This window comes from Condylura cristata, unplaced genomic scaffold, assembly GCF_000260355.1.
Source record: "Condylura cristata isolate star-nosed mole 26May11 unplaced genomic scaffold, ConCri1.0 scaffold00023, whole genome shotgun sequence".
In the NCBI taxonomy this organism is placed as follows: Eukaryota; Metazoa; Chordata; class Mammalia; order Eulipotyphla; family Talpidae; genus Condylura; species Condylura cristata.
This window is the reverse complement of record NW_004567124.1, coordinates 25,080,141-25,106,995: the sequence shown is the minus strand read 5'-3', so window position 1 is coordinate 25,106,995 and position 26,855 is coordinate 25,080,141. Positions and strand designations below refer to the sequence as shown.

At 46.7% G+C, this 26,855-nt stretch overlaps 1 protein-coding gene across 1 annotated transcript in view; it reads right to left on the bottom strand.

Annotated features, from left to right (window-relative positions):
* The window catches only part of EHD4 (EH-domain containing 4), a 71,368-nt gene extending 45,423 nt beyond the window's left edge, over window positions 1–25,945 (bottom strand). Inside the window, exons 1-3 of the mRNA XM_004687884.2 lie at window positions 25,601–25,945; window positions 9,498–9,674; window positions 685–782 (exon numbers count right to left, since the gene is read on the bottom strand). Coding sequence (XP_004687941.1) covers window positions 685–782; window positions 9,498–9,674; window positions 25,601–25,836 — 511 coding nt within the window. The 5' untranslated portion in view covers window positions 25,837–25,945. The remainder of the gene's footprint in view (window positions 1–684; window positions 783–9,497; window positions 9,675–25,600) is intronic.
* Between the last annotated feature and the right edge of the window lie 910 nt (window positions 25,946–26,855).

Below are 26,855 nucleotides of genomic sequence, written 5' to 3'. Positions count from 1 at the left end.
TCAATCACTTCCTCTGAGGAGCCTTTCCCAAGTCCCTCAGTGACAGGCTGGCTCCCCAACAACTCCCATACCCTGAGGCCTGAGTGTCAGGGCAAGTATCCCAACTCCCATTTTTTGTTATTTCTCTGTCATTTGATTAGTGCCTCTTTTCCTGACCAGAACATTCTAATAGTTCCTCCGATGCAGAAACTGCACCTGTTTTTCTGCATCCCCAGAGTACAGTTCAGTGTCCGGTACCAAGTCGATACCAACAAAGGCTTGTTGGCTAGAAGCAGAGGCTGCCGGGTGAGCAATATACAGGGAAGAAGAGCAGTGGGAGGCTTCTATCCCCGGCTGGCCAGCTTGCCACTTTACTTTTTATCATGTGTCCCCAAGTGCACAGGTGGCAGGTGATATGTCCCCTCCTGACCTCTGAAGGTTGATCTGAGGTGGATACAAGTAGAAGATGACAGTATTTAAAAGAGTGGGAAGGTTATGGCCAAGGCTACAGAAGATTCCCAGTGGAAACAGCAGACTGGTTCTGACCTCGGATTGTTTCTCAGAGCTCCTTAAGCTCGGGACCCAGGGCTGCTCGGGGACATGGGGTAGGTCCAGGAGGAAGGAGAGAACCAGACAGGGACAGAGGCCCTCTGCTACCATCAGAAAGAGCCTGGGCCGTGTGGATGAGGCAGGGTGGGAACTGACCTCGGCTGATACGCTGCTTCTCTCCAGACAGGATGCCGGGGCTGTCGATGATGCTGATACTCTTCAGGACCTGGTTGGGCAGCTGGGAGCACATGAACCTGGAGGAATCGATCAAAGGAGAATCAGAAGCAGTACACCCGAGGGGTGCTCCAAGGAGCACCGTGACTGCTGCGACGCGTCTGTAACATGGGAGCTCGGGTGAGACCGACAGCCCCTCCCCTGGTGCTGGGGCCATCTGATGCTGTCTGGGGATGATGGCCGGCACCTGCTGTTACCTGCCGCCAGCTACTTACCCTACCTTAGGTATTTCACAAACACCATCCCATTAGTTCCTCAAAGTAAACCCTTAAGGAATGTTAGCCTGAGAGAGGTTAAATTACTTATTCGGTGTCACTCAAAGCTGGGCCTTAACCCAGGCTGGCCTGACTCCAAAGCCCAACAACCTTACCTGCCCCTCCTCCATGTGATTCCTGGGCCAAGCAGCCTGGGCTTCTCCTCCCAGGGTGTCTTATGCCTTTTCCAAGGTGAGTGCCCCACAGGGCTGGAGTGTCCAGCTCCTGCCTAATCCCCAGTATGACAGTGGAAGTACTAGGACCTCATTCCATGGATGCCCTGGGGACTCAGCATCTAACCTGGGGCCCACTATGGCCTCAGGCCCAGGTTGGGGCAAGCACTCGTGGGCAGTGCCACAAATCTTCCTGGCGCTTCAGTGTCCTAAGGGTGCCCTAAGAGCATGCAAGGGAGCAGGGCTGAGTTTTTCCAAGCCTCCTTCCTTGTCTATCACTTGTATGATGCCTTCTCATTTGACACCACTCCACCCCTCAAGATTCTGCTAGTACTTTGTTAAGTGCATTTGGAAGAATCCACCCCCCACCGCCTCCCAATATTTGGTTCAGGGGCCAATGATGGCCTGCTTTATCTGTAACACTGTGTAACCCTAGAGTAGCAGAGGGAGACACTGTTACTTCCACCTAGGATAAGAGCTGAGGGTGGATCTCTGCTAGGCACTGTGTATGTCTTAAAGCAGAAAAAATAATGGCTTTCCTTTTCCTGTCTTGTAAAAGGCCAACTTCTGTATCTATGTGGGCAGAGAGCTTCAGAATGCTTGGGGAAAACTCACTTCTTCCACTCAGTGGAGCTGGAAGGACACTCAGAAAGCAAGAATGTTGGAATGCAGGATGGGAAGGCCTGCCCTTCACAGTCACACGTGGACAGCGTGGCCCTGGGGGCAGGAGTGGGCAGCCTCGAGCAAGAGGCGCAATTTCAACAATTCAGAGTGACTTTCTTTGAAGGTGCTTTGGACAAGTTTCTCATGTACCCCTAAATTCTCAAGTCAGCCTGGGGAGATGTAGGAACAGACAGCAAGGTCATTTTGTAGCTGGCAAAGCTGGGAGTATCAAGTAGTGATGACATCTCTAGGTCATGCCACTGACCACGACTGAGATTTCTGATATCAGGTGAGTAGACTCAACCCCCAAATTTCAGTACCTCATAATATTAAAAGTAGATGGTCAAGTTAATATAAAAGAACTCCCTCATTTTCTCTTCCCCTCCACCTTCAAAGAAACACTCCCCACACCAGCCAACACTTAAAAGAGTAGTCTGTGAGAACACACGAGGGCCACAAGGCACTCCATGTGAGTGCAAGAGGGAACATCACACCTTCCATTCTCTAGACTTGGGTTCTCTAGACTTGGGGCTGGGACAGAGTGCTGAGCCCGTCTGTGGTCATGTCGGTAGTGATTCTGTCTCATCACGATCCCAGCCTTTTAACCAGATGGCTTGAGACATTTGGCAATACTAAAAAAACTATACAAATGTGAAACTCTTTTACATAGCGTATTCCCCTGGAAGGCTGACCTTTCCTCAGAAATCACGAAGTTACACTCCATAGCAATTATTCCAAAACACCGAACTCCTGGAGTCTAGTGTGACGCTAACAGAAAGATCCAACATGCCGGAACTGGGTTCACTCCCTCTGTGCGGTGTGTGAGGCACAGACAAGATGTGGCTATGTTACCATGCAGTGGAGGAGGAGGGGAATGGAAGGGAGAAGAGGGGGAGAAAGAGGAGGAGGGAGTGTGGGGAATTCTCCAGGGCCACTCCAAAATAGGGTGAATAGGGCTGTATGTGCGAAGCTGGGCTGTACTCCCCAACAGAAGGCATGTTGGGGTGCAGTGAGGAACAGAGCAGTCAGCACCCTGACCCCCAGGTGGAGGCATAGCTCATGCTCTAGAGTTAGAACCACACGTATTTAAAAAGTTACACAGCAATCAGAAAAAAATGCCCTAATACAAGGCTGCTAGGCTTCATTTTTATGCTGCAAGAGAGGAGGGTGAAGAGCAAGGTTTTCTTTATTGGGTGTATGGAAGTCAGTCTTGCATCAGGTCTTCGCCACGCACCTGCATCTGCCATGGGGTTTGGGATGGCTCTGCCGCCCCAAGATGCATTTCCTGCTCCTCGCGGGAGGGCGGGACACACAGCACTGGCTTCTACAAGCCACGTGCAGGGCGGGGATGTGGTGAAGCCTGGGAGCCTCACTCAGCTTTCAGGAAGTGTCTCCTCAGCTCGGGCTGACCTGTTACCTTTTATTTCTGAAAAAAGGAGGGGAGAAGGGCACCAAGCTCTATACGGGACCCCCATTCCATGTTACCCCTTAAGCAAGGCAGGCTCAGGGGTAGAAGACAGTGTGGGGGAAAGGGTGGTGCAGATGTCCAGGTCTCTGGAAACCTGGGGGGCATCCTTCTGCATAATAAGAGAGGTGAGAGGAGCAGGGGCTCAGATTGCCCCCAAACACTAACATTCCATTTTAGAAGAATCAGGCAGTGCCTTACTGCTGCTTTTCATTTCCAAACAATGTAGGGCACTGTCACCAGAACGTGGAGTGGCCAGCTGCGGTGTGGGGCATCTTAGCACACATGAACTCCTGAATCCTGGCACAGCCTCTGGGGGCAGGGGCGGGGGAGGGGGAGGTTGTGTGCTGCCATTTCACAAAGGGCCAGAGCGAGGGCTCAGCCCCACAACTTGCCAAGCCACATGGCAGGTAAGTGAGAGAGCCAGGTGCTGACCCCAGGGCAGCCTGTGCACCACGCTGCTGCTACACTTTCCCACACGCACTTGCACTCCCCCTGGGTGGAGCTCACACAGAGGCAGCACCCTAAAACCGCAGAGTGGTGCCATGTCCCTGGAACTCCCACCGGGGGCTCCTGGTGCCACCTGCTCTCTCTCCCCCTCGGGGGAGGGCTAGCAGCGACCAGGAGGCAAAGGCGGGCTGGAGCTGTTGCTGTTGTTCCCTCTCCTTCCTCTCCTTGGGGGACGGCAGGCTTCTGGGTGCTTCTACAGCCTGAGGACTTCCAGCTTTGCCATTAGCTTCAACTACACCTCTACACAACGCAGACGGAGTGTTTCAAACCACCTCTTTCCACATATGCTGACAATTACCATCTTCTGGTCATACCGTAAATGGCCGATCTGACCTTCCATCGCCCAGCGGGACTTTAACGTCACATCTAGACTTTATAATGTCCACAGTGGCCACTGAGATGGGGTCCTAACAAAATTACTGCTTTTACAGATCAAAGGTGAATACTGGTTCAACGTACATATGAACTTTTCTCACTCAAGCCTCTCTCCCCGCTGCCCATGGTGCAGGGCGTTGCTAGGACCAGGAGCCAAGCAGTTTTCTGGACTGTCTGGGCCAGCATGGCATGGCAGCTGCCCATAAGGAACAATGGTTTCATGTCCCTGGAGCCTTCACAAATCTTGAGGTTGAAGATCAATGAGATGAACTTCAGGGAATGTGGTATGGATAAATATACCATAAAAAAAAAGTACAGTTACTTTCTCAGGTAACAAACAAAAATTTTGCTGGTGAGTTAAGAGTGATTCTTGACCAGATTTTCCTTTATCTCTGAAACTAACATAGCTGGTGGGGATGACACTCTGTATTTACATTAGGTTTGTTTTTCAAAAAATTCCCAGTAAGACTAGGTGACTATGAAATAGTTAAGACTCCAAATGAAGTCTCATTTAAGTATAAACAGAGGTAGCAAATGGAATGGAAGTCCAGATGCATAACCATGAGTCTCATTGTTGCTGAGACATTGTAGAAACTTAAGGCTGGTCATCAGGCCTGGCTCAAATGACAGGAGTGCTGGAAATCTAACAGGGTGGGCCCCAGGAAAAGGGGAGAGGTTCCAGGTTCCCTGCTCCACCCAGGGGAGGGTGGAGCTGAGTAGGGAGAAGAAGTTGGAGAGGAGACTGGGGAAGGGAGGCAGCAGGATGGAGGCTAGAGGAGACGTGGAGGAGGCCCATAGCGCTGAGACACGTGAAGAAGCTGGCTTGCCTTTTGGCCCTGGTCAGGTTGAAACAGATGTCGGGGAGAGACCCGTGGGGAGTTTACTATGGCAGCTTTTATCTAGATTTTGACTTTGCTCTTTTTCTCCCAGACTTGTCTGGCCATTTCTGATCCTCTTCTATGGGTCCCTGCTGGAGGGTGTTAGACTCATGGTGGGCTTTCAGGTCTTGCTTTGGGCCACTCCTGTTTGAGTGGACTTTTACCTACAAGGGGATGGGTAACTCTGGTGTCTGATTTAGAAACTATATTGTCTTTTCTGTATTGCACACTAACAATACTAGCTGTACTAAATACTTTATTAAAGCTCCTTTCCATTAAAAATCTCCTATACCCTGTCTTAATGTGGTGGATGGCAGAATCTATTTAGAGCAGGCAGGTTTGGGAGTTCTGAGGTGCCCCTTTCCCTGCTCTGTAACAAATACTGCTCAGATTCCCCAAACTCCAGGGGAAACTTTAAAATTTGTATTCCTTGCACCAGTGATTAAAGTTATTTTTTTCTCTTTTAAGATTTATTTATTTATGCATACAAGATCTGGGGTACAGGCCAGAGGTGTAGCAGGGTGAGAAGATTCACCAGAGACAGAGTGGGGAGTAGAACAGGCAGCTCGACAGAAATACACTGCTGCGTGGAGCAACGGGTGAGACAGGAGAGGGCTGCTGTTCCATGTGGGTCAGCTCCACAGTGCTGTACTCTAACCTGTTGTGCCACCAGGGAAGGCCCTGATTGAAGTTATTTTTCAAAAAATAAGAGACAATGAAGGAGTAAATGAAATTAAGAGTGAAAGACTACAACTAGATTCTAAACTAAAACCAGTGTCTATAGCTATCTAAACTACAAAACAACAACAAAGACTACCATTTTTAGGAAAGTAGATTGTGGAAAAAATAGAGCATCCATCTGAAAATCAGAGGGAAATGTCAGAAGCCATCACAGATACTCTCGGACCTGACCAGATTACACAGGCACCACCCAGGACCTGCGCCCTCGCCCTCGGGGTGCTGTGGGGTCTGTCTGGCTCCTCCTCTCTGAGATGGGACTGCCTCTCGATAACAAATGTTTGGAACCTTGACAACCACATTCCCCTTGGAAGAACTCCAAGTCAGGCCAGCCTGTGGAATTCCTCTCCAAAGGCAAGAAGCGTGCTGTGTCCGGAATGTCACATTCAAGTCATTTCCACAGACTGCTTTTGTTCTACTTCTTTAAAAGTTCAAGTGTAAAGTTTCTGTCATGTGAAGCTGCTTTTTGGGGAGTTGATCTTCATCTCTAAGGACGCACTATAGACCTTCTGTTCCTTTCTTAGAAATCAACTTAAGTCTGGTGAGAACTGGGCTCCACAGGTTTGCTTAATGCTTTGAGAATATGTTATCATCACCATCTTGCAAAGTACTAAACTATGATGGCCCTTAGGGCAGGTGCCCAAGCCAATACCTGTGTAATGAGAGGGCCAGAGCAATGATACCTATTCCAGGGGTGACTGGGGGTTACCCCACGGGAAGAAGTTCTCTATAGCGAACAACCAATTCTCTTTCCTACTAAATATTGTATTTTGACCTAGTTCCCAGAAAACTATGCAGTGTAAAAAGTTTGCCTGCCTAGAGCTGGTTCCCAGAGGGCTGCTATCATTACACACACAAACTCGCGTGCCCTACACGGACACCCTTCCTTACATCAGGGCTGGGTGAAACAGCAGCACGTGGAAACGACTTCACTGGGCAGCTTATTCTTAAGTATGCTATTAATTTACATGCTCTGCCTCCCATATGTGTATATCACATATGCAGTTGTCAGCACAGAACTCTATGCCAGTACGTTGTGAGGTGCTGGTGGTAGACAGAGGGAAGAAGAAACCTGAACTCTAGTCTTGAATCTTCAGCTTCCTGAGTGAGTCACTGTACTTCTTCCTGCTCAGTTTTCTCATTTTTTTTAAGGTGTATTTATTTATGCCTACAGAACTAGGGTACAGGCCAGAGGCACAGAGGCAGTGAAAGGAATTATCAGAGACAGAGTGGGGAGCAGAACAGGCAGATTGACAAAGTACACTGCTGAGGGGAGCAGCGGGCGGGCCAGGTGAGGTCTCTGCGCCATGTGGTCTCCTCCAGGGCTGGCGATGGAACTCGTGCTGAACCAGTGTGTTTAGCTTCGTAGTGCTGGGCTTTAACCTACTGCGCCACCACGGAGGCCCTAGTTTTCTCATCTGATAAGTGGCCACAGTCTGTCTTTTAATCCCCCACAAAGGAGTGTCTATGAAGTCATTAACCTATGACTTGGGACATAATCCTCCTCCTCCTCATCACTGTTGGAGGTGGCAGTGGGTTAAGGGAGCCTTGTAAGTTAAATAGGAAGCAGCAGGCAATGGTTCTCAGTCCACATGAGCTCAGAGTAGTAGACTCCAGCAGGCCTCTGGATCCGAGGGCCCAGGTTCCAATCCCAGTGCTGCCGCTTATCAGCTGAGTGAACCCATGAAGTTAAATTAAGTTAAATTAACCTCTCTTGGCATCCATCCCTCCACTCTACCAAAGGGGATAAGTCACAAACCCTAAGTCTTGGGTTTTGTGAGGATTCACAGCGAACGTACAGCTGTAGAATAGTATCTGATACAGTAAATATTCATCTGTTGTATGTATGAGATTAGAAAAGATTAGAAAAGTGAATCATCTGCCAAAATAAAACAAGCCAATGGCCACTCTTTCTGTGTAAATATGGACTTCACAAAATGGGAATTTGAACAAAGTGGCACCTTCTTTTTTAAGGCAGAAAGACTAAGGGCAGGGGTAATGAAGCCACAGAATTCTAAGCAGCCTTTCAGGGAGAAGGGTCCTGTGCCCTGCTCTTTCCAAGGCCTCCAGAACTTTTCAGCCTTGGGCCGGGAAGCCTGGCTGTGTCCTTCCCCAGAACCATCACTCCCTGGGAGGCCCTGAAGAGGGAGTTTCTCGTCCCACTTTCCCTCAGCTGTGGTTCACTTGTCCCCCTGGGCTCAAGCCGTCCTTCTTCCACAGGGGACACTCTGGGCCAACCCAGATGCCTGGAGTTGGAGTGAACTCTCAGAAGAAAGAACCCTGCAGGCTGAAGCTCATCTGATGATCTGTGGTGGAGGATTATTTGGCAGTGGGTAAAGGGTGTAACCCACCTGAGGAAGTGTGACCCTTGATCCCCAAGTCATATACATATACATATATTGAGTGTTACCTCAATACAAAAGAATAATTTTAAAATAAGCTTGAAAGAAAAAAAAAATTAAGGAAGTGATTTGAGGAAGCTTATATATATATAAAAAAAAAAAAAACAACAACCAGAAAACCCAAAATGAAAACACTCATCTGTACAGCAACTCACTGCCAGCAACCCAGGGAGCTGACCCACACGGCACTGCAAACCTCTCCTTTTTCACTTGCTGCTCCCCTCAGCAGTGTATTTCAGTGCCTGCTCTGCCCCCCACTCTGTCTCTGGTGAATCCTCTCATCCTCCTGCACCTCTGGCCCACACCCCAGCTTCTTGTATACATAAATAAATAAAAATAAATATCTCAAAAAAAAATCTAAAAGGAGAAGTGTGGTTTAAATCTCTTGTCTTCAGCTCTGCCCCCCCGCCCCTCCTCTTCCTGAAGGAGGCTCAGAGGAACCTTTCCTCCCTGGCTCCTCCCATTCTCCTAAACCACCAGCCGAAAGCAGGAGACTCAAGAACAGGAGAAATGAAAGAGAAAAGAATTTTAAAAAGAGGCTAGGGTAGACAAAAAGGAGGGGGTAGAGATACGAAGAGCAAATTTTGTTTGAAAGGGAGGCTGTGGGCTTGTCCTCTGCTCCAGCACCCTTCTTTTCACTGGAAACTTTGGTGAGAGGTTACTGGGTAATACAATAAAACATCTCCAGTTAAGACAGAACCCCTTTTCCTACAGCTTCATAGCTATACAGTAATGACCATGCGTTTGACTCCATTTCTCCTGTCCTGTACTAATGCATTAGGAAGCAGCTCAAGGCAAGCGAGTAAAAAGCCTGTGGGGACAGCCAGGGGGGTGAGGTGACAGTTGGAGCATAATAAACAGACCAAATCTGGGTGTCGGGGGACCTCAGGGATCCTCTGGGCTACGCCATCCAGGAGGCTCCAGCACCCCAAATCTGTGGCCACACAGAACCACGTAACAAGGCAACTGCTCCCAAGGCAACTGGATCCATTTGTCTGCAGCTCAGATTGTTAGATATTTGTTTCTTATACTGTGGGGCCTTACAATATTCAATCCTGGGCCTTAGCTCTGTCTACTGAAGCCATTTAGAGAGGTATAAATGATCATTTCTATGATATTTACTCTTGCAAGTATTTGAATATGATAAGCATATTCTTTATAACTTCTAGAACCCACATACGCTGATCTTCTGTTTTTGCCCCTTTATTGTAGCTGGCAAGAGTTCAAAGAAAGGGTTTAAATAACCCAACCAACGATGGCAGTTGGCTGGTACTTACCGATTCAGGAAGGCATTTCCAAAGCGACTAAGCTTTCGAAATGGCTTTTTGGGGTCCACGACTAAAGCATTCCCTGGGGTATTGCCCTCCGTCTCCCCATACATCACAGCAATGAAGGAATCAGTGGTGGGCTCTGGACCAATCCTCATGCCTGGGAAATCTTGCTCCAGTAAGTATCTGGGGGAGGAAAAGAAAAAAAAACAAAAAACAAAACTTAGCATGTTGTCCCAAAGCAAGAGCCCAGAAAATTTCCTGGGGCCACTAATTCTGAACATAATTATTTAAAAACCTAGAACTAGAACCCCAAATAAAGGATAATGATTAGCATTATTATTTTTGCTAATACAGAGTTTTCAAAGCTTAAAATCTATGCACTTGTTTTCCCCTGATGGAATGAGTTGGTGGTGAAAGAGGTCAGGCTTTTTGCAGACTTACTGGGCCTTCTGAAACTGCTCATCCAGGCAATGCTTGTTCATGGTTCCCTCGGCACAACAGACCCCCACCACCCAAGGGAAGTGGACCTGCCGGGTCCTGTGCATCCTAGAAGACGCTGTTCAGGCCCATCACTGACGTGCCCCTCCAGTGTGTTGGGGGACACCTCCTCTAGCCCCCAGGCCATGATGTGCTCACCAAGGGCCCTTGCAGGCAAGCCCATATCTGTGGCCACATGCACTGTGCTAGCCAGAGGGATGCTCAATGTGGTGAGTGGGACAATGGCCCATCTCATTCCTTGTCACTCACTGGTCATCAGTGAGGCCAGCACATACTCCCTTGTGCATTTTACAGCTTTCCGTGGGCTCTTGGAGTCATGCTCATGGAGGACAATCTCCAAAGACTTCAGCAGCAACAGAGGGTGATATAGGTGATGAAGGTGAAGGAGAGGGGTTCAGATTAGATATTGCCAGGGTCTTTGCTAGCCCTTGTGCAAAGTGGAAAAAGATGCTCTTTCCTCCAGGAACAGGGATCATTCCTTGGCAAGTAGGATTGTAGGTGGATTTTAGTTGCCCACCCTGAGACTCCCTTCACCCACCCACCTCATGTAGTTTACTCTGCACAAATGTATACAGTGGCCCTAGCAAATGCCCTGAGAGTGCTTATTCAGGGGTCGGAGGAGACTGACTGGAGTGATATGGGGCTGGGACCGGCCGACTGGCAGGGGCTGGGATGGGGCTCTGGAGCCAGAGGCAGAGCAGAGGAAAAGTCTGCTTTCTGTAGGAACTGCCTGAGTCTTAATGCAGCACTCACCAGCACATCACTTGGCTGAGGTCACTCAGAGCCCATCCCTCTCCTAGAAAACTTCCTTCAGATGATGCAAGAGTCTGCACTTACATTTCCTTATGTATATATGGAATGAGGGGCAAAGATGGCCTCCTCCATCCTTTGCAGCCAATGGGAACATAAAGAAAGGAGTAGATACCACTCACAGCCAAACAACAGGTGAATACCGAACATCTTCAGAGAGTACTTGATAGTGGCTGTGAACAGGTTCTAGAGTGGGAAAGAATCCCTGTTTGAACTGACCAGTGCCCAGGCAGGTCCGGCCCAGGGAGAAGATTCCTCACCCTGATGAAGAGGTTCCAGGGTGGGAACTACAATTGTTAAGCACAACCTTGCTATTTTTCGAAGCATCAAAATGAAATCACACTTTAGATCTCTGCTTTCTATATAAATAAACCCGAAATTGTTTAACAACCTTAGCAGGCTATATTTTAAATCTTTAGCTGTCTTCATTGTTATTTTTAACTTCATCTTAAGTTTCTCATTTCTGTGAAGCTGTGGAGCCACAGAATAGGCACATCATGTAAACATGACTTAGAATAGTAAATGTAGAAAAAATCAGGTAACACCACAAGCATTTTCACTACTTACCTGATTTAGTGAAAAGCTTTCTACACACACCACTGTCTCATTGATACACCAAGCACACAGAGGTGGGTACTAACAGTATTCCCATTTTATACCAGGAAAACTGAGTAATCAGCAAGGCTAAGTAACCTGTCCACAGTCACACAGTATTTGAGTAGAAATGGAGCACAGGCAATGGACTCCAAGTCTTGTGCTCTCTCCAGATAAGTTCAAACCTGGGTTTAGCTGGTGATTACTCAGCAATAAGGAGAGCTCAGGACCCTCACAGAGTTCAGGGCCACCAGACATGAGGCAGCCACATATTGTCAAAAGTAAGGGAAAACCTCCACTCCCCTCCCTCACAGTTGCTGGGCTGCCCTACTCACAAAGGGCCAGTTCACCTTTTCCCTGGAGAAAAGCCGAGGAGAGGAGGTTATTTTATCAAAATCCGTTCAAATTTAAATTTTTTTAAATTTTTTTCAAAATGTTTTCAGGCACCCAGTACCCTCACAAGCAGAAATGTTCATGTTTACAAATTCTTACGTTAATCTACACAAATCTTTGAAATACCGGGTAAAGGTACTGGGAGAGGACCTCCAGCACTCAGAGCGGGGATCGGTGTGTGGATTTCGTGTTCACAGATGAATGAGCAAATTAGCTTTTACAGCCAGGGTGGGAGCGGTCGCAAGTCTGGGGTCACTCAGCAGCAAAACCAGGATGCAGACCTAGACCCTACACCTCCCACGTCCAGTGTGGTTTCCTTGTTCCGAGGTCTGGGCAGGCTGTGCCAGAAGCCCCCTGAGAGACTGAGGAAGAGGAGACAGTGGTGAGAGGGATCAGCAGGCTCCCCGAAGCATGCATTGCCCTCCCCTCACAGAAGGCTCAGGTCAAGTGTTGGTTTGAAAGTTGACAAGCACTTTCAAGCACTTTCACGTAGAATGAATGTTAACAGCAACACTCGGTTCGCTAAGGCACTCGACAAGCTCACACACACTAGTGAAATGGAGGGGCCATATAAGAATTGCAGCGCTTACTTTGGGGAAAGAGCTCAGTGCTGACATCCTCACTGGGTGGTTCTCTGCAATAAGGCCCTTTCCCAGCACCTTCGCCAGCCCTGGGGGCAGGGGGGCCCTCCAGTCCCAGGTGTGAGGCAGTGATTATGGGGATCCAGCAGGGGTGTAGGAGTGTGGGTGCTGTAGTTAAGCAGGGAGTCCCCTGCAGGGCGAAAATTCACCTGTAGCGTGTTCGAGGTAGGCCACTGTTGCTAAGGAATGCTTGCAGTGCTTTCTGACCATTTATACAGAAGCACAGCACATCCTACTCATTTTGGAATAACAGGGCGAAGTTTCAATGAAAGCCCTAAAATATGAAATTGTTTAAAGAAGAACTGGTGTTTCTTTCCAGCTTCTACTGTAATAGTAGCTAAAATTCCCACTAACAACCCTGCCAGACGGAACTTTAACAAATAATTATTTTTAGAGGAGGCTGTTAACGTGAATCAGTTTGAGATGAAAGATGTCCCTGAACGGTGACCTTGCAAAGTCGTTCAATTTCTGGTCCCAACCACAGAATAACCAGAATGAGTAAGAACTGCCCCATCATCTAGCTTGCTTACATTACTTTGCTTAGTCAAACTTTTCCCCACAGGAATAAAAAGCCAAATTGAATGTTTGATTTCATGATCAAATACCAACCAGAGACACAGCATATTAACAAATTTTAAAAACTTGTAACAATGTTGGTGAAGGTATAGTGAAATAAGCATTCTTATATTTGTGGAAGACTAAATTGGTTAAAGTCAATGAAAAGCTATTTGATCTGCTGTGTGAAAACCTTTGAAATGGGAGTTATTCTACTTTTGGAAATGTATCCTGAGGAAAAATCCTAGACTATATATATATATATATCTGCAGCATTACGTATAACAGAAAAAAGTTAGGGAAAAAAAATGTATGTTCTCTTTCTGATAGTTCCTAGTTGTTTTCTGCTACAACATAAATGCACCATAATATAAATCAGAAATCCCTGATTTTTACTACTTATCCCACTGGTAGAGTACATATCCTAGGAAGCGGGGCTTTCTGTCTTCTGTGCTCACCGATGCTTTGCCTGTCCTTGGTACAACCTCTGGCACATGGCTGAGGTGCTCAATAAAAACTTGTAGAAACAATGAGCATGTAAGTGTTTAACCACACTGGTCTTTAAACTGCTTTCCCCCTATGCTGAGGCCATTCCAGCTCGGAGTTGCCTGGTGCCAGACCTCTGCACATCAAACAGTCTTTTCCTAGCAGGCCTTCCCCGGAGCATCCTGACAACAGAGCTCTCTCCAGCCTGTCTGACGCCCCTGTCCCTCTCTCTCTTCTCTCTCTCAACCTCACTCATCACTTACCAGTCTTTGAAAGAGCACACATTACTGTCCTGTTATCATCCCAGAATGCCAGGAATGCCCAGAGTGAGGGCCCTCATCTGTCTGGCTCACCAGTGTGTCCCCAGTGTCTAACGGTGTCAGCACTTAGAAGGTGGGGAACTAACTTCTGTGGACTGCCAACCTGCTCTCAGTCAGGTTCCACCCTTCCTCCCTCTCTGCCTCTGTATCACACATCCTTTGGGCTCTGTGGCTCCACACTTCCCCCCTGCCTCCCAGCCTCCCTGTCCTCTACCTGCCCTGGTGGAGATTCTTTTCCTAAAAGCACCACTGCCATCACATGACCTCTGCTAACAGCCAGCCCCTCCAAGATAACTTCTGCCCAGGGACCCCACAAGCCACCCCCTTCCACCTAGCATTCTGGCTCTTGCTCCTTCCCTAGTGTGGAAATCTTCCTGCCCAGATTAGTCTCAGAAATGTTCCCATTTTCACTTCTTCAACTTTTCTGTCTGGTGGGGAGTCATATCTCACAATTTCTACCATCCATCCCAACCGTTCTTTAAGTCCCTTTACAAAATGTCACCTCCTTCAGGGCAGCCCTCCCTCGTCACTCCAAGACCTCTTTTGGGTGGCTGCACCTTGGCTCTCCTTTTCTTGAGGGACCCTGGATGTTGATGATCAGTTGGTGATAACTGAGCCAACTTCCTTTCCTCTGAAGCTGTTGTTTTATGCAGGGTACTCTCCACACACCCAGAAATTCAGAGCCCTAGAGTCTCTCAGGAATCACGATTCAACTTGTCTTTACAGTGTGGGTTAGAGCAGGAAAGTGAGCATGGCTAATGGCTACGCAGGATCCAGAGTCTGAGCAACTCCCTCCTGGCCAGAGGTTTCTGCTCTTACACCAAGGCTCACCACTTTGGGTTCCCACACAACCTCCAGCTTATGGCACCCTATGAAGGGCTCTTCAGACACATAAGTTAATATATGATCCTCTTAGTCAGGGGCCCAGAGACTTTCGACAATGGGGGATTGCTGAACATCAGACCCACTGAGGGTCTGCTGGGCATTGGCGGGGCAGGGATGGGTAGGGGAGGCAGGCACATGCCAACGCTGGGTAGGAGTGAGAACTACCAGAACAGAGTATCTGACGTGAAGGGAGAGAAGCGAGGAGGTTCAAAACCAGCAACCTTGAAAGGAAATGTCTGGGCAGGTCCTGAGGCATGGGAAACAAAAATGGGTAACCACATAGCCACAAGCACAATCAGTGTATTGAACTTTTTCTGACACCGCAGAGATTTTTCCCAAAGCTATGAGTTCTAGGGACTCTGTGGTGTTATCTGCAATAACAAGAATTCAGAGGAACAAGAGGCCACAGGAAGACTGCAGAAAAGACGCACCAGGGCTCAGAGCTGGCTAGCCCGCTGCACAGGCATTCTGTGTGTTTGACTTGGGTTTGTCCTCAGCTCCACCTTGCGCTGCTTTTCCTGTGTTCTCAGAGGGGACTGCCAAATCCAGCAGTCATCACTCCAAGCGTCTCAAGCCATCAACAGAAACAGGGACAGCACTTGGCTTCCAAGCAGCTGGGTGGGGAGGATGGGAGACCTGGCATCTCATTGTCTTTGTCGGCCGAAGGCCCTGGCTGAGCCTTGCCTCGGTGGCTTGTGGGCACAGCAGCTGCCCTGGCCTCCGGAACTGCTTCTATGCAAGCCTGTATGTGCATAGAGTCTATTTTCTTCCATTGTTTAGACTAGACCTTTTTTTTGTAACTGATAAAAAGTCATTTCTGATAATGGAAAATAAAAATTTTCCAGCTAGTGTTAAGCCCCTCCACATATCCATGCACCATCTTCTCAAAGATGGGCTCAAGAAAGACTACAAATACTGTAAGAGGCATAATGACAGACACCCAAAACTCCAGCTGCAAACTGACTTCTCAGGGTGTTCAACTACACACCATGTGTGTTTCAACTGCTGCACTTGCACTTGGAGTAGTGGAAAACACACATAATGGGTTGTGTCCCCATTATACAGATGAGAAAACTAAGGCTCAAGTAGTTTAAGTGGCTTATCAGGACTTAAGATTCCTTTCTAGTCCTGTGAGAACACTGTCTTCCCTAAATCAGAGCTGGAGAGTTAGAGTCAACCGCCAGAGAAGCATTTACAGTAAGGTGTTCTGAGACTTCTAACAAATATACCAAGCTAAGACTTTTGAGTGGAATTCAGTAATTAGGCACTCTAAAAGCAATATGGCATGTATTTGAGGTGTTTTTAGAGTATTATTTCAAATTCTCAAGCCAACATCTAGAGAAATGGCTTGTGTAATGGTAACGCAGCTAGAAAATAAAGAGAATAAAAAAGTCTGATTCGTAAGAGTGCTGGAGTATAAAATACCTGGAATAAAAAAGTAAACAGAGTATATAGTATTGTCTGAATAGATCAACCACTTTTCTGATTTTATAATAAATGAATACATAAAAGTCTGCATAAAAGCAAGGCTGATGTTCCTGACTGGGAAGAGAGAATACAAGATGGGGTTTTAAAAATTAATGCAGTTCCAATATAACTGGGCCCAGAATGGGCTTTTCTGGGAAGCATCTTATGAAATGACTTTAAAGTTTCCCTGAAAAAATAACTAGAAATGATGGTTTACAGTATTTGTAAAAAAGAAAAGTGGTCAGAGGATCTGCCAATGACTGCCATTATTAAGTATGTTTCTAAGTAATCACATGTAAGAGTATATAGGGTGCCAACTTAAGAATCTACAACAGTGGCCCTCCCTGGTGGCGCAGCGGGTTAAAGCACAGCACTGAGAAACTAAAGCCACTTCCGTATGAGTTCGATTCCCGCCTGCCCCGGAGGTGACCATATGGCACAGCAGACCTCTCCTGACCCGCTCGCTGCTCCCCTCAGCAGTGTACTTCATGGATCTGCCTATTCTGTTCCCCACTCTGTCTCTGGTGAAGCCTCTCGCTGCCCCTGAGCCTCTGGCCTATACCCCAGTTCTGTATGCACAAATAAATGAATCTTTGAAAAAAGAAAAAAGAATCTACCAACAGAACAAGGGAGAAAGGTCCCGAGGGATCCTAATATTTGATAAATTAGCATATGAGGCAGTCTCATGAGTCAGCAGGAAAAGATAGGATTATTCAATAAAATGTTAAAAAGTGAAAAACAAAAAACAAACACTTTCAAGACAGATTTTGCTTCAGGTAGATTAAAGACTTTATTAGGAAAAATGATGATTTTCTAGGCATAAGTACATCATCAAAAGGAAAATGTTAAAATTTAACCACAAATTTTTATGTCTATAAGCCAAAATTAAAACGAAAACAAAAAAGGCAAACCTCAAACTGAAAAGATACTTATAATATTATGACAAAGGATTAAGGATTATTGAGTAAAATATTTAAATATAGCTATATGACGAAGCCAACACTCCAAATGAAAAGCTGGGCCCCTTTGTGGCCTAGGTGTTAAGTCTCAGAGTTGTCAGTGGTATGGCCTGAGTTCAATACCGGGCTAAGGAGCTGACCCACAATGCGCAGCTGACCTCTCCTGTCTCACCCGCTGCTCCCCTCAGCAATATATTTCAGTAGATCCACCTGTTCTGCTCCCACTCTGTCTCTGGTGAGACACTCTGGCCTACATCCCAATTCTTCTTTTTTTTAAAAAAAAAAGAAAATCAGGTAAAATTCATGGACTAGTCACAAAGAATGCAGGTGATGACAATATATCTTAACGTCGCTAGCAAAAACAAAAGGCAAATTAAAACATTTTTCAACATCACTTGTAATAAGGGAGATGCAAATCAAAACCACAACGAGATACCATCTCACACTAGTGAGAATGGCACATCTTAAAACAACTAGCAACAACAAATGTTGGCGAGGATGTGGAGAAAAAGGAACTCTTCTACATTGCTGATGGGAGTGCAAACTAGTACAACCACTATGGAAAATTGTTTGGAGTTTCCTCAAACTGCTAAACATGGAGCTTCCATATGACCCAGCAATCCTACTCCTAGATATCTACCAAAAGACACAAAAACACTGATTCAAAAAGATACCTGTTCCCCCATGTTTATTGCTGCTTTATTTACAACTGGAAAGACATGGAATCAACCCAAATGCCCCAAAGTAGATGACTGGATTAAAAAGATGTGGTGCATATACACAATGGAATATTACTCAGCAAACCTCCCCCACCCCCCAAAAAAAGCCTTTTTCAGCAATATGGATAGAGCTGGAAGGGATCATGCTTAGTGAAATAAGCCAGAAAGAAAAGTAAAAATACCAGATGGTTTCACTCATAGTAGGAGTATAAAGGACCAGGGGAGAAAATAATAATAATAATGAACAACTATATGCCACAGATATTTTATGGGGGTGGAGTCGGGAATGGGATCAAAAATGGGGGATTGGGAAGTGCACTGGACTATGGTGATGGCACACGGGTGATTGGGTGATGGGAAGCCCACAGGGATTACAACTGTGGAAAAAGACACAAAATGATGTAAAAATAAACTATTATTTTAAAAAAAAGGAACATTTTTCCTATCATATTTATTTCTTTTTAGTAATATTAGTCAGTCTTACTGATAGTTTGGTGAGATAGTGATCCTAATATTAGAATAACTTCTGAAAAGAAACATATGTTCAGGATAAAAGGAACACACAGACACACACACAATCCAACATATATAATAATCATATAAACTTGAAAAATATTTATAATTTTTGATGTAGTAATTCATGCTCAGGTAGCTTTTTTAAGAAAAATACTGAAAATGTCAAGATTTATAGCCCATAATGGACATTGTAATGTCATGTATAACAGCTTAACATTAGAAGCAATGTTCTGAGCCAGATGAGAATAAGATATAGTCATTTAAGTTATTTTTTGAAGATTACTTAATGACATGAGAAAAATTCATCATATCATATTAATTGACAAAGGTCATTTAAATGGCATTTATTGCCTAATCCCATGTTTTATAAACATGTCTTCTGTCTTCATCTAGGTCATTTGCTAAAAAATGTGAAGAGACTCCATGTCTTGGAAGAGCCATTTAAGTGAGCCTCCCTCTTGTAGCTAGTGGTTCAGTTGTTATAATTCCATCAACTGAGTCTTTTAGCTGTCAGGGGAACTGAAATGTTTCATGGACAAGACTGTGTTAGAATCTTCCTGAGAAATGGTTTGTAAAAACAAAAATAGATTTCTGAGCTTTGACCACAGAGATTCCTGTTCGGGAGGTCTAGGATGAGGCTCTGGAATCTGTTTCTGAGGGAATCCTGGTGATTCTGACCAAAGACAGTTCCCAAAAAAACCCAGGTCTTTTTGGTTCATCGTTTTCCAAGGTTTTGAAAAGTACACTGACTGTGTTTTAAAAGTATGCTTTTAAACATGCATTAAGGAAGAGAATTTTATCATTAAAATACTCCCATTCCTCCTAACCCTCTGGCTCTGCTGCCATTGGTCAGGTAGATGAAGTAACATGGGACAAGTGGCCAAGTCTGCACTCTCACTATGCTTGGCTACCCACCAATGCCACTCCCAATCTGCCCTGGGCCCCTGCCCCCCCCACCCCCTGCTCAGTCCTGCCCTAAGTCCAGCCTCCACCGAGTCCTCTGACACGCCAGCTGTGGGCCCCTCCCGTCCGCTTTTAACTCTGCAGAGTAGCGCTCATCTTTAATCAAACCTTTGGAATTTGTGACCAGGGCATGTCACCTCCCCTTTAGTGCCCAGTGACTGAGGGTTTTCTATATTTGACGCTTCATCTCCCACTCATTCCTCAACCCACTGCCACCTGGCTTCCATCACCACCACTTACTGACACGCTCTTGCCAAGGTCACTCTGGTTCGTGACAGCTAACCCACAGGCTCCATTTGAAGGCTTTCCCAGAAGCATCTCACTGCCCCTGGCCCCCAAGTCCCAACTTGGTCTTTGTGAGGCTGTCAGCTATTTCACCTGTCTAGTATCCACTTCCCCTTTTTTGGTGAGGGTACACCTTTCCCACATGGTATGAGGGCTGACCACCCTACTCCAGTGGTGGACCTCTCCTTCCCCTAGCTCCAGGGAGTGGTTCATAGATGCAGAGATGACCAAAGTCAAACCAATGAGACTTACACCTCTTGCTGAAAACTCCTGGGGAGATGGTTCTTTTTTTCCCAATTGGGGTTGCTGAGCTGGCAGAATTGGAGATGACCAACTACCCAACCCATGCGGGACAAATGCCCGAGAAGGAAACCACCATGAAGGAGGCTGAGCGAGTGTGTCCTGACAGTATCCCGGAGGGTCCCAGACCATGCCTGAGGCCAGCCCACCCTGGTCTGATTATGTCTTATGAGAAAAGTTGTACCATTTGCTTAAACCCTTTTTTTTAAAGTTGGATTTCCGTTACCTATAAGCAAAGAGCCTTTATGAGTCTCCATCCTCTCTCCCCTCGTGACTGTATTCTGGTGACTTCTCGCCCAGAACTTCTCCTCTCCTTTTCCTCAAGTGACCCTGCTCCTTAGGGTGCTGCTGAGATCTTCTATCCCCCAGCTTTGACTACTAAGTACACACACTCTTGAACCAAGATATCCCAGTGACCATGCCTGACCATCTCTAGTGGACTTGCACCTGGGTGTCTACTTAAATTAGGTTAAATCCAAGCTCCTAACTATGCCCTGTTCTTTCTCTTCTTGTGTCCCCATCTCAGTGGATCGCCCCAATTCATCTGGTTATCCAAGGAACCTCCTGTTAACCAAGCCTCCTGTCTTGACACTGCCCTTGCTTCCTAGTCTCCACAGGCAGCTAATTCAGGCTCACTGTTCACAGCTCAGGGAGGCCGCTTGCAGGGCCCTCCTGTGCCCCTATCCCTCTCTGTGCTTCTGGTGTCACAGCCTGTTGCTCACCCAGAGCTGGAAATACTTGTTGATTCTTTTCCACATTCTGCATGAAGCTCTAAGTTCTATGATAGACAGGTCCAGGCCTTATTAGTTGAATAACAAACACCAAGGTCTGTAGGTACATTACACAGTGAAATGTAAACTGAAATACATTTCAGTCTTCCAGGGAGATCTACAAAGGGCTGGGCATTTGGCACAGACAACTCTGGGGTGCAGGGGCTCCTCACGAATAAGGGTGAGGATCACCAAACAGATCCACAGTGCTTCCTTCCCTAACTGGATTTTTCTCATGATGCCTCCTAGTAAGTGTTTTCACTTACCTTTAATAACTGAGTATAGAGTTTATTAAAGGACGAAACAGGGCTTTGTTCTTTAATTGAGTACATTCTCCCTTTTTGAAAATCTGGGACATTTGTCTATTTCCAATTTTCTGATACTTTTCATATTCTCCACAGTTTCTTAAAAAAACACCAAAAGCAGTCCTTCGAGCACAACCACATGGCCCTCCCTCTATCGCCTTCCAGATAGCTCTCCAGCTAGGTATTTACTGTGCCTTGTCTATGCCAGGCCCTGGGGGCTCCTATCCTCTGGGTGTCAAGCTCCCTAGCATGGCTGGGCTTCCTCCTACCACTTCTGGATGATTCTGAAGGAAAAGGAGGAAACAAAATAATAGTTGTGTAGTTCTGCTTTCTATTAATGTTAAAGGAGTGTCCTGCAGTGGGCCTATCACTTCCTGGTACTTTTTCTTGTTTTAATCAACTTCAGAAAACTTTTCTGTTGTCTGAGGCATTTTTCTCTCTCAGTCCACTCACTCCAGCTGCTACTGCTTCTTTTTTAAAATTTTATATATATTTTACATCACTCTTCCTTTTTGTACAATGTAGGCTTTCTCCTCTCAGTCACTCTGCTCTTCCCTCCTCTGTTTTGGTCCCTCTCCCTCCCCTGCAGAGTGTCTCTGATTTATAGCTGCCTGTTAATTTTGTTTTTTATTATAATTTTTCTCTGATCCCTTACTTGGTCCCCCTACATTCCTCATCTAAGTGAAACCATTCAATATTTTTTCTTTTTCTTTCTGGCTTATTCTACTGAGCATAAACCCTTCCAGCTCCATCCATGTTGCTGTGATTAGCATGAGCTTATCTTTTCCTAGAAGAGCATCATATCTTGTTTTTACTAAATTCAAGTGTTAGGAAGAATAAGCAAGCTTATACATTGACAGGAATATACAGGGAATAAGCCAAGCAAGGATTATATGGTGGCTATTTATACTCCTTTTTTCTTATGTTTATTGTTTTTGTCTTTGTGTTTATTAGCTTATTCCTACTTTTTGGGCATCCATTTTTAAGTTATTGCATCAGATGCAAAAATTTCTTGAGTGGTACTAATCACAGAATTATGGCCATTTAAATATATCATAGGATGCTTAATCCTGGGATATGGAAAATAAAATTATGTCATCTTGAGTAGAGAAAGAGAGTTTTATTTGTTTCCAGTGAGTGCCTTGCCTTCTATTTCTTTTTCTTCCTACTCTTTTATAGCATTTTTTGAGTGGCTTCCCTCTTTTGTCCTCATTAGGATAAAATTTCAGAGTGCAAGGGACAGCATATAGGCAGAAGAATGCTCTTAAAAGTTGCAACCCTGGCCCTCCCTGGTGGCGCAGCGGGTTAAAGCACAGCACTAAGAAGCTAAAGCCACTTCCGCATGAGTTCGATCCCTGCCTGCCCGGGAGGTGACCACATAGCAAGGCAGACCTCTCCTGACCCGCCCTCTGCTCCCCTCAGCAGTGTACTTCGTCAATCTGCCTGTTCTGCTCCCCGCTCTGTCTCTGGTGAATCCTCTCACCCTCGGCATCTCTGGCCTGTACCAGTTCTGTATGAATAAATAAATCTTTAAAAAAAAAAAAAGTTGCAACCCTGTAGTTTAAATTGATTTTCAGTGAGCTTCCCATCCCCTCAGTGAAAATATCTTCTCTCACAGACCTGGGCCCAGGGATTTTCTGGAGGAATCTCTGAAATGTGTTTTCCTCAGGTTTAGGATACAAGTCTGGTAAGTTCAACATCTACCCTTCCTGGCTGTTGGAAAGATGATCTGGCCACTTGCCCTGTGTCTATTGCTTCTCTTTCTCTGGTCAATTCTTTCCTGCTAGTCAGAGGTACAGCACTAAGAGTTCCTCTCAATGCAGCCTCTGTCTTCTGAGAAGCAATATTCTCAGAGTCAATAGGTGCACCAGCTGTTTTGCATCCACTCCCAAGAGACCCGGACAAAAATCTCTACATTATAAGTCTCTCTCTGATCCATGTAAGAAGGGTCCACCAAGACTCTCCTATTCATCTTCTCCCTTGCCCTTTGGGCCCCTCATGGTGATCTTCCGTGCAGGAGTATATTTCCTTGACACCCAGGCTCTCCATCTACCCCACCTATGACACCCTTTCATTATACAAGGCACACACTTTTTCTCTGAAATATTCCTGAAAAATGTCCCAGTTCGCCATGTATTAGTGGGGAATCCCAGATCTTCCCAAGCATGGGGCCCAAGGAGGAGTGAGTAGGGACACACACCAGAGGCTTTGCTGGTTGGCTTTACAATGAGAGGTTTCCCTCCTTATCAGTGACCCCTTGGGATGTGCAGGAAACCAGGTGAATAAGAATCTGAGTACACAGCCAGGTAAACCTGCTTTGAGCTTCTAGTGCTCAACTGCTGGACATGAACAGTCCACACACTGACTACTCTCAGAGAAAAGACAGTCATGGGTACAGGCAGGACACAGGATGGTCCTAGTTCCAGTGCAGAACTCTAAAGGGGCCTTTTTGCTTGGGGCCTCCCTTCCAGGAGTTAAATCTCTTTCTCCTAGCTCCCACTCTGAAATCAAATTTAGATCTCCTGAACCTCACACCAAGCTTCCTGTCTCCACTGATTTTCTTCTAATCTCACGAGCCCATTTTTTGGGCCTGCTGCCTAATGACAAAGGCACTTAAGCAAGGGCGCTCTTAAGATCAACAGCAATCCTGATTAAGTGATTCCTTCTGCACCCTTGAGTTGTGCTTGGCTCTAGTGCTTTACCGAGAAGTGGTCCATTTGGATGAAGTCAGGTGTGGAGAAAAATCAAATCTCACCCCCTTTTTAAAGCAATGTTTAGCTATTCTACAGAGTTCTCTTCACATGATGAAGTAATGAAGAGTGAAACATAAGGTAAAATAGTAAATTGAAAAAAGATCCATTCATGTTCTTCTGAGTTGTGTTCTCCTGCCGCAGGCTATGGGAGCAGGGAAGGGCACATAAGGTTGCTGCAGCATCAACAGAAGCTCCCTAGCACACATGGGCACAATAAAGCCTTCAGGGCACAGACAGGAGGAAATGCCTGGGGTGCCGTGAACACACCATGGCTATTGCCTGTGCTATCAGAAAACTGACACCGTCTAATCCCTTACTGTTTGTTTCAAAAGATCTACCTCTTACTCTTGTATCATTTGGTCATAATACTTTGTTATCTCCTACACTTAAAACATGGTTAGTGTCACTGAGACCTTAAATGTATTCTGTCTTCTTTCAAGGTACCAAGTGCTATACTATTCCTATGTCTGACTTTATATCTGGAGTAACATATTTAATCCTATTTTCAGTTTATTAACAAGCATCAAATGGAAGCAATTTTAAAGTAATTTTCTTGCATCTTCTGTCACATTCAATTTACTATCTAAAACTACTGGCTTTGTTGAATTCATTCATGGTATAGCTACAGACATGGATTGACTATATTTCCTGTAGTGACAGCTACACTATTTGTAGAAACTATTTAGGTCACTGGTGCGGAGAAAAAGAGGTCTCCACTTAATAGAAATGGCTTATATCCAAATATAGATGCAGTTTTCTGAACACCTGTCGTACATAACGAAGATACTACTATAATCTCCAAAACCCTGGACCAAAACCTTAAATGATGATCCACTTTGCTTCAGTGACACAAAGCTTAACTCAGGCAAACAAGTCTCCTAACCAAAGAAAATGAGTCTTAGTATGCCAACGGAGTGAGAAGTAAAATCGTCTTTTCAAATAGCAATCTGTTTCAATGTAAAGTATCTTCCCTCCAAAGCCACTCACTCCGGAAGAAACTATATGACTTGAACCTTAGGGCACAAACAGTGATTGTTTGCTTTCAGAGACACAGGGAACATGACAAATAGTTTCAGTTGTCAAGGGTGAGCAGTAGGCAATGACCCACCTAAGAAATGGAAACTAACCAGCAGTAATATGACACTCCCCCTTAGTTCCACAGGGCCCGCGGCTGGAGCGGCTGACACCCAGCTAACTTCCCAGGGCCCACACAGGGGAGGCTGAGTAAGCGCTTGAATGATGGCAGCCTCGCTGCCGCTCCCCGGGGCCGCGGAAGTGGGAGTAACATGGAAGGACCCGAAGGGAAAGGCCCTGGGCAATGTCCCCTACTATATTCATTCATTCATTCAATTTATTAATAGCTGTGCTCCGGAAACTGGGTTATAGGTTTAACTCCCCCTATGACTCAGTAGCACATTCCGAAACCCCACACCTCCATGCCCATTTCCAGCCGCAGGCCGCGGTCACTCACTCACCAATAAGACAGCTCTCCTTATTGGGCAGAAGGGCCAGCTCTCCTCCCCCCCCCCCCGGGTCCCCAGGCCAGGGGCACAGGGTAAAGTCGGTCAGAAACGCCTTTCCCAGCTCGGTGGAAGTGGAAACAGGGTGCCGGGGATCCTACTGCCAGCGAGCACAGAGGCAGTCCCCACTTGGTGGCCATGGACCGGGTGGGGACCCCGGCACCGCCCCGGGAGGAGAAACCTGGGGCCGCGTCGAAGGCGGAGGGGGAAGCTGCCCCGAGGGGGTTCCGCGAAAGGGAAGTGGGCGCCGCAGCAGGCCCGAGGGCTCGGGACGCCGGGACAACATGACCACAAGTGGGCAGGTGCGCCCCCACACAGGCGGCGGGGCAGCCGGCCCGGGCGGGGATGGGGATGCAGGCGGGCGGGTTACCTGATGAAGGTGGTCTTGCCGGTGCTGTACTGGCCCACCAGCAGGATCATGGGCTTGTTGTCGAAGTCGGCGTCCTCCAGCGCCGGCGAGTGGAACTCGTGGAAGCGGTACGCCTCCTCCAGAGGCAACACCTTGCGCAGGTACAGCGAGCGCAGGCCGCCCGTCACCGTCTGCACCGCGTCGGCGCCGCCCGAGCGCTCGCGCCCGCCCGCCTGCCGCCCCATCCAGCTGAACATTCTGCCGCCGCTCTGCCGCTCCGCGCCGCGCGTCCTCCCTCTCACAGCCGGCCCGCCGCTCGGACCCTAACTAGCGTTCGACCCTCCCTCGCTCGCGCTGAGTCGCCCCAGCCGCGCGCACCGCCGCCCTGCCTGGCCCCGCCCCTCGCCGCTGTAGCCAATCATCGCTCACTACGTCACGAAAGCTCGTTCACTATTCAGAAGGACTCTCTCAACTCTTTCCTCATTGGGTCTCTGCCAGCGCGGGTGGAGTCGTCAACCAATAGAGAGGAGGGCCTTAATGAATTATTGATGACGGAGTCTATCTAAAGGACGGAATGGGTAGAGGGTGTGTCCCCGGCTGGGTGAGGGGGTTGGAGGTACAGGTCGCCAGGGCTCCACCTCTAGCCAGGTGGCGTCGCTCCCTGGCAAAAAATACGAACACGCGGAGGCTCCTAAGTCTGGAACTTTTACTTATGGACATCGATACTGGGTACAAAAGTCCAGAAGGTTGACAAGCAAGTTCTCTCTTCCCACTGCCAGGTGACAATTACCCACATTTTATTGGTGAAGAGACCTCGACTCACAGATGTAATAGACAAAATTTGGAGGAGGGGAAAATTAGACTCCCATCTACTTGCAGTCTACTCTTCTGCCGCCTCCACTAAAATCTGGACAGATTGAAGGCCTTTTGCCCTCAGCTTTTCATGATTTTCTATAAAATTGAAGATTTAATTGTCTCATTACAAATTATTTCCATATATTTTGACACGTGGAAGAGTTGTTGTTACCGCACAGATTTCTCTTTTCCAGGTTAAAAGGACACTTTACATTTAGACTGGGAGAAATAATCACCCATCATTTATGGTGTCCTAGATTGAGATTTAGACTATTTCTCAATTGTTTTAGAGCATTTTTCAAGTGTCTTCCAAGGGGACGCCTCCATAAGAATAACCTGGTATGCTTATCACCCATCTTATTTAAAATACTGAGGAGGGGTGGAGAGCAACAAATACCCTACATATTTGGGGAAATATGAT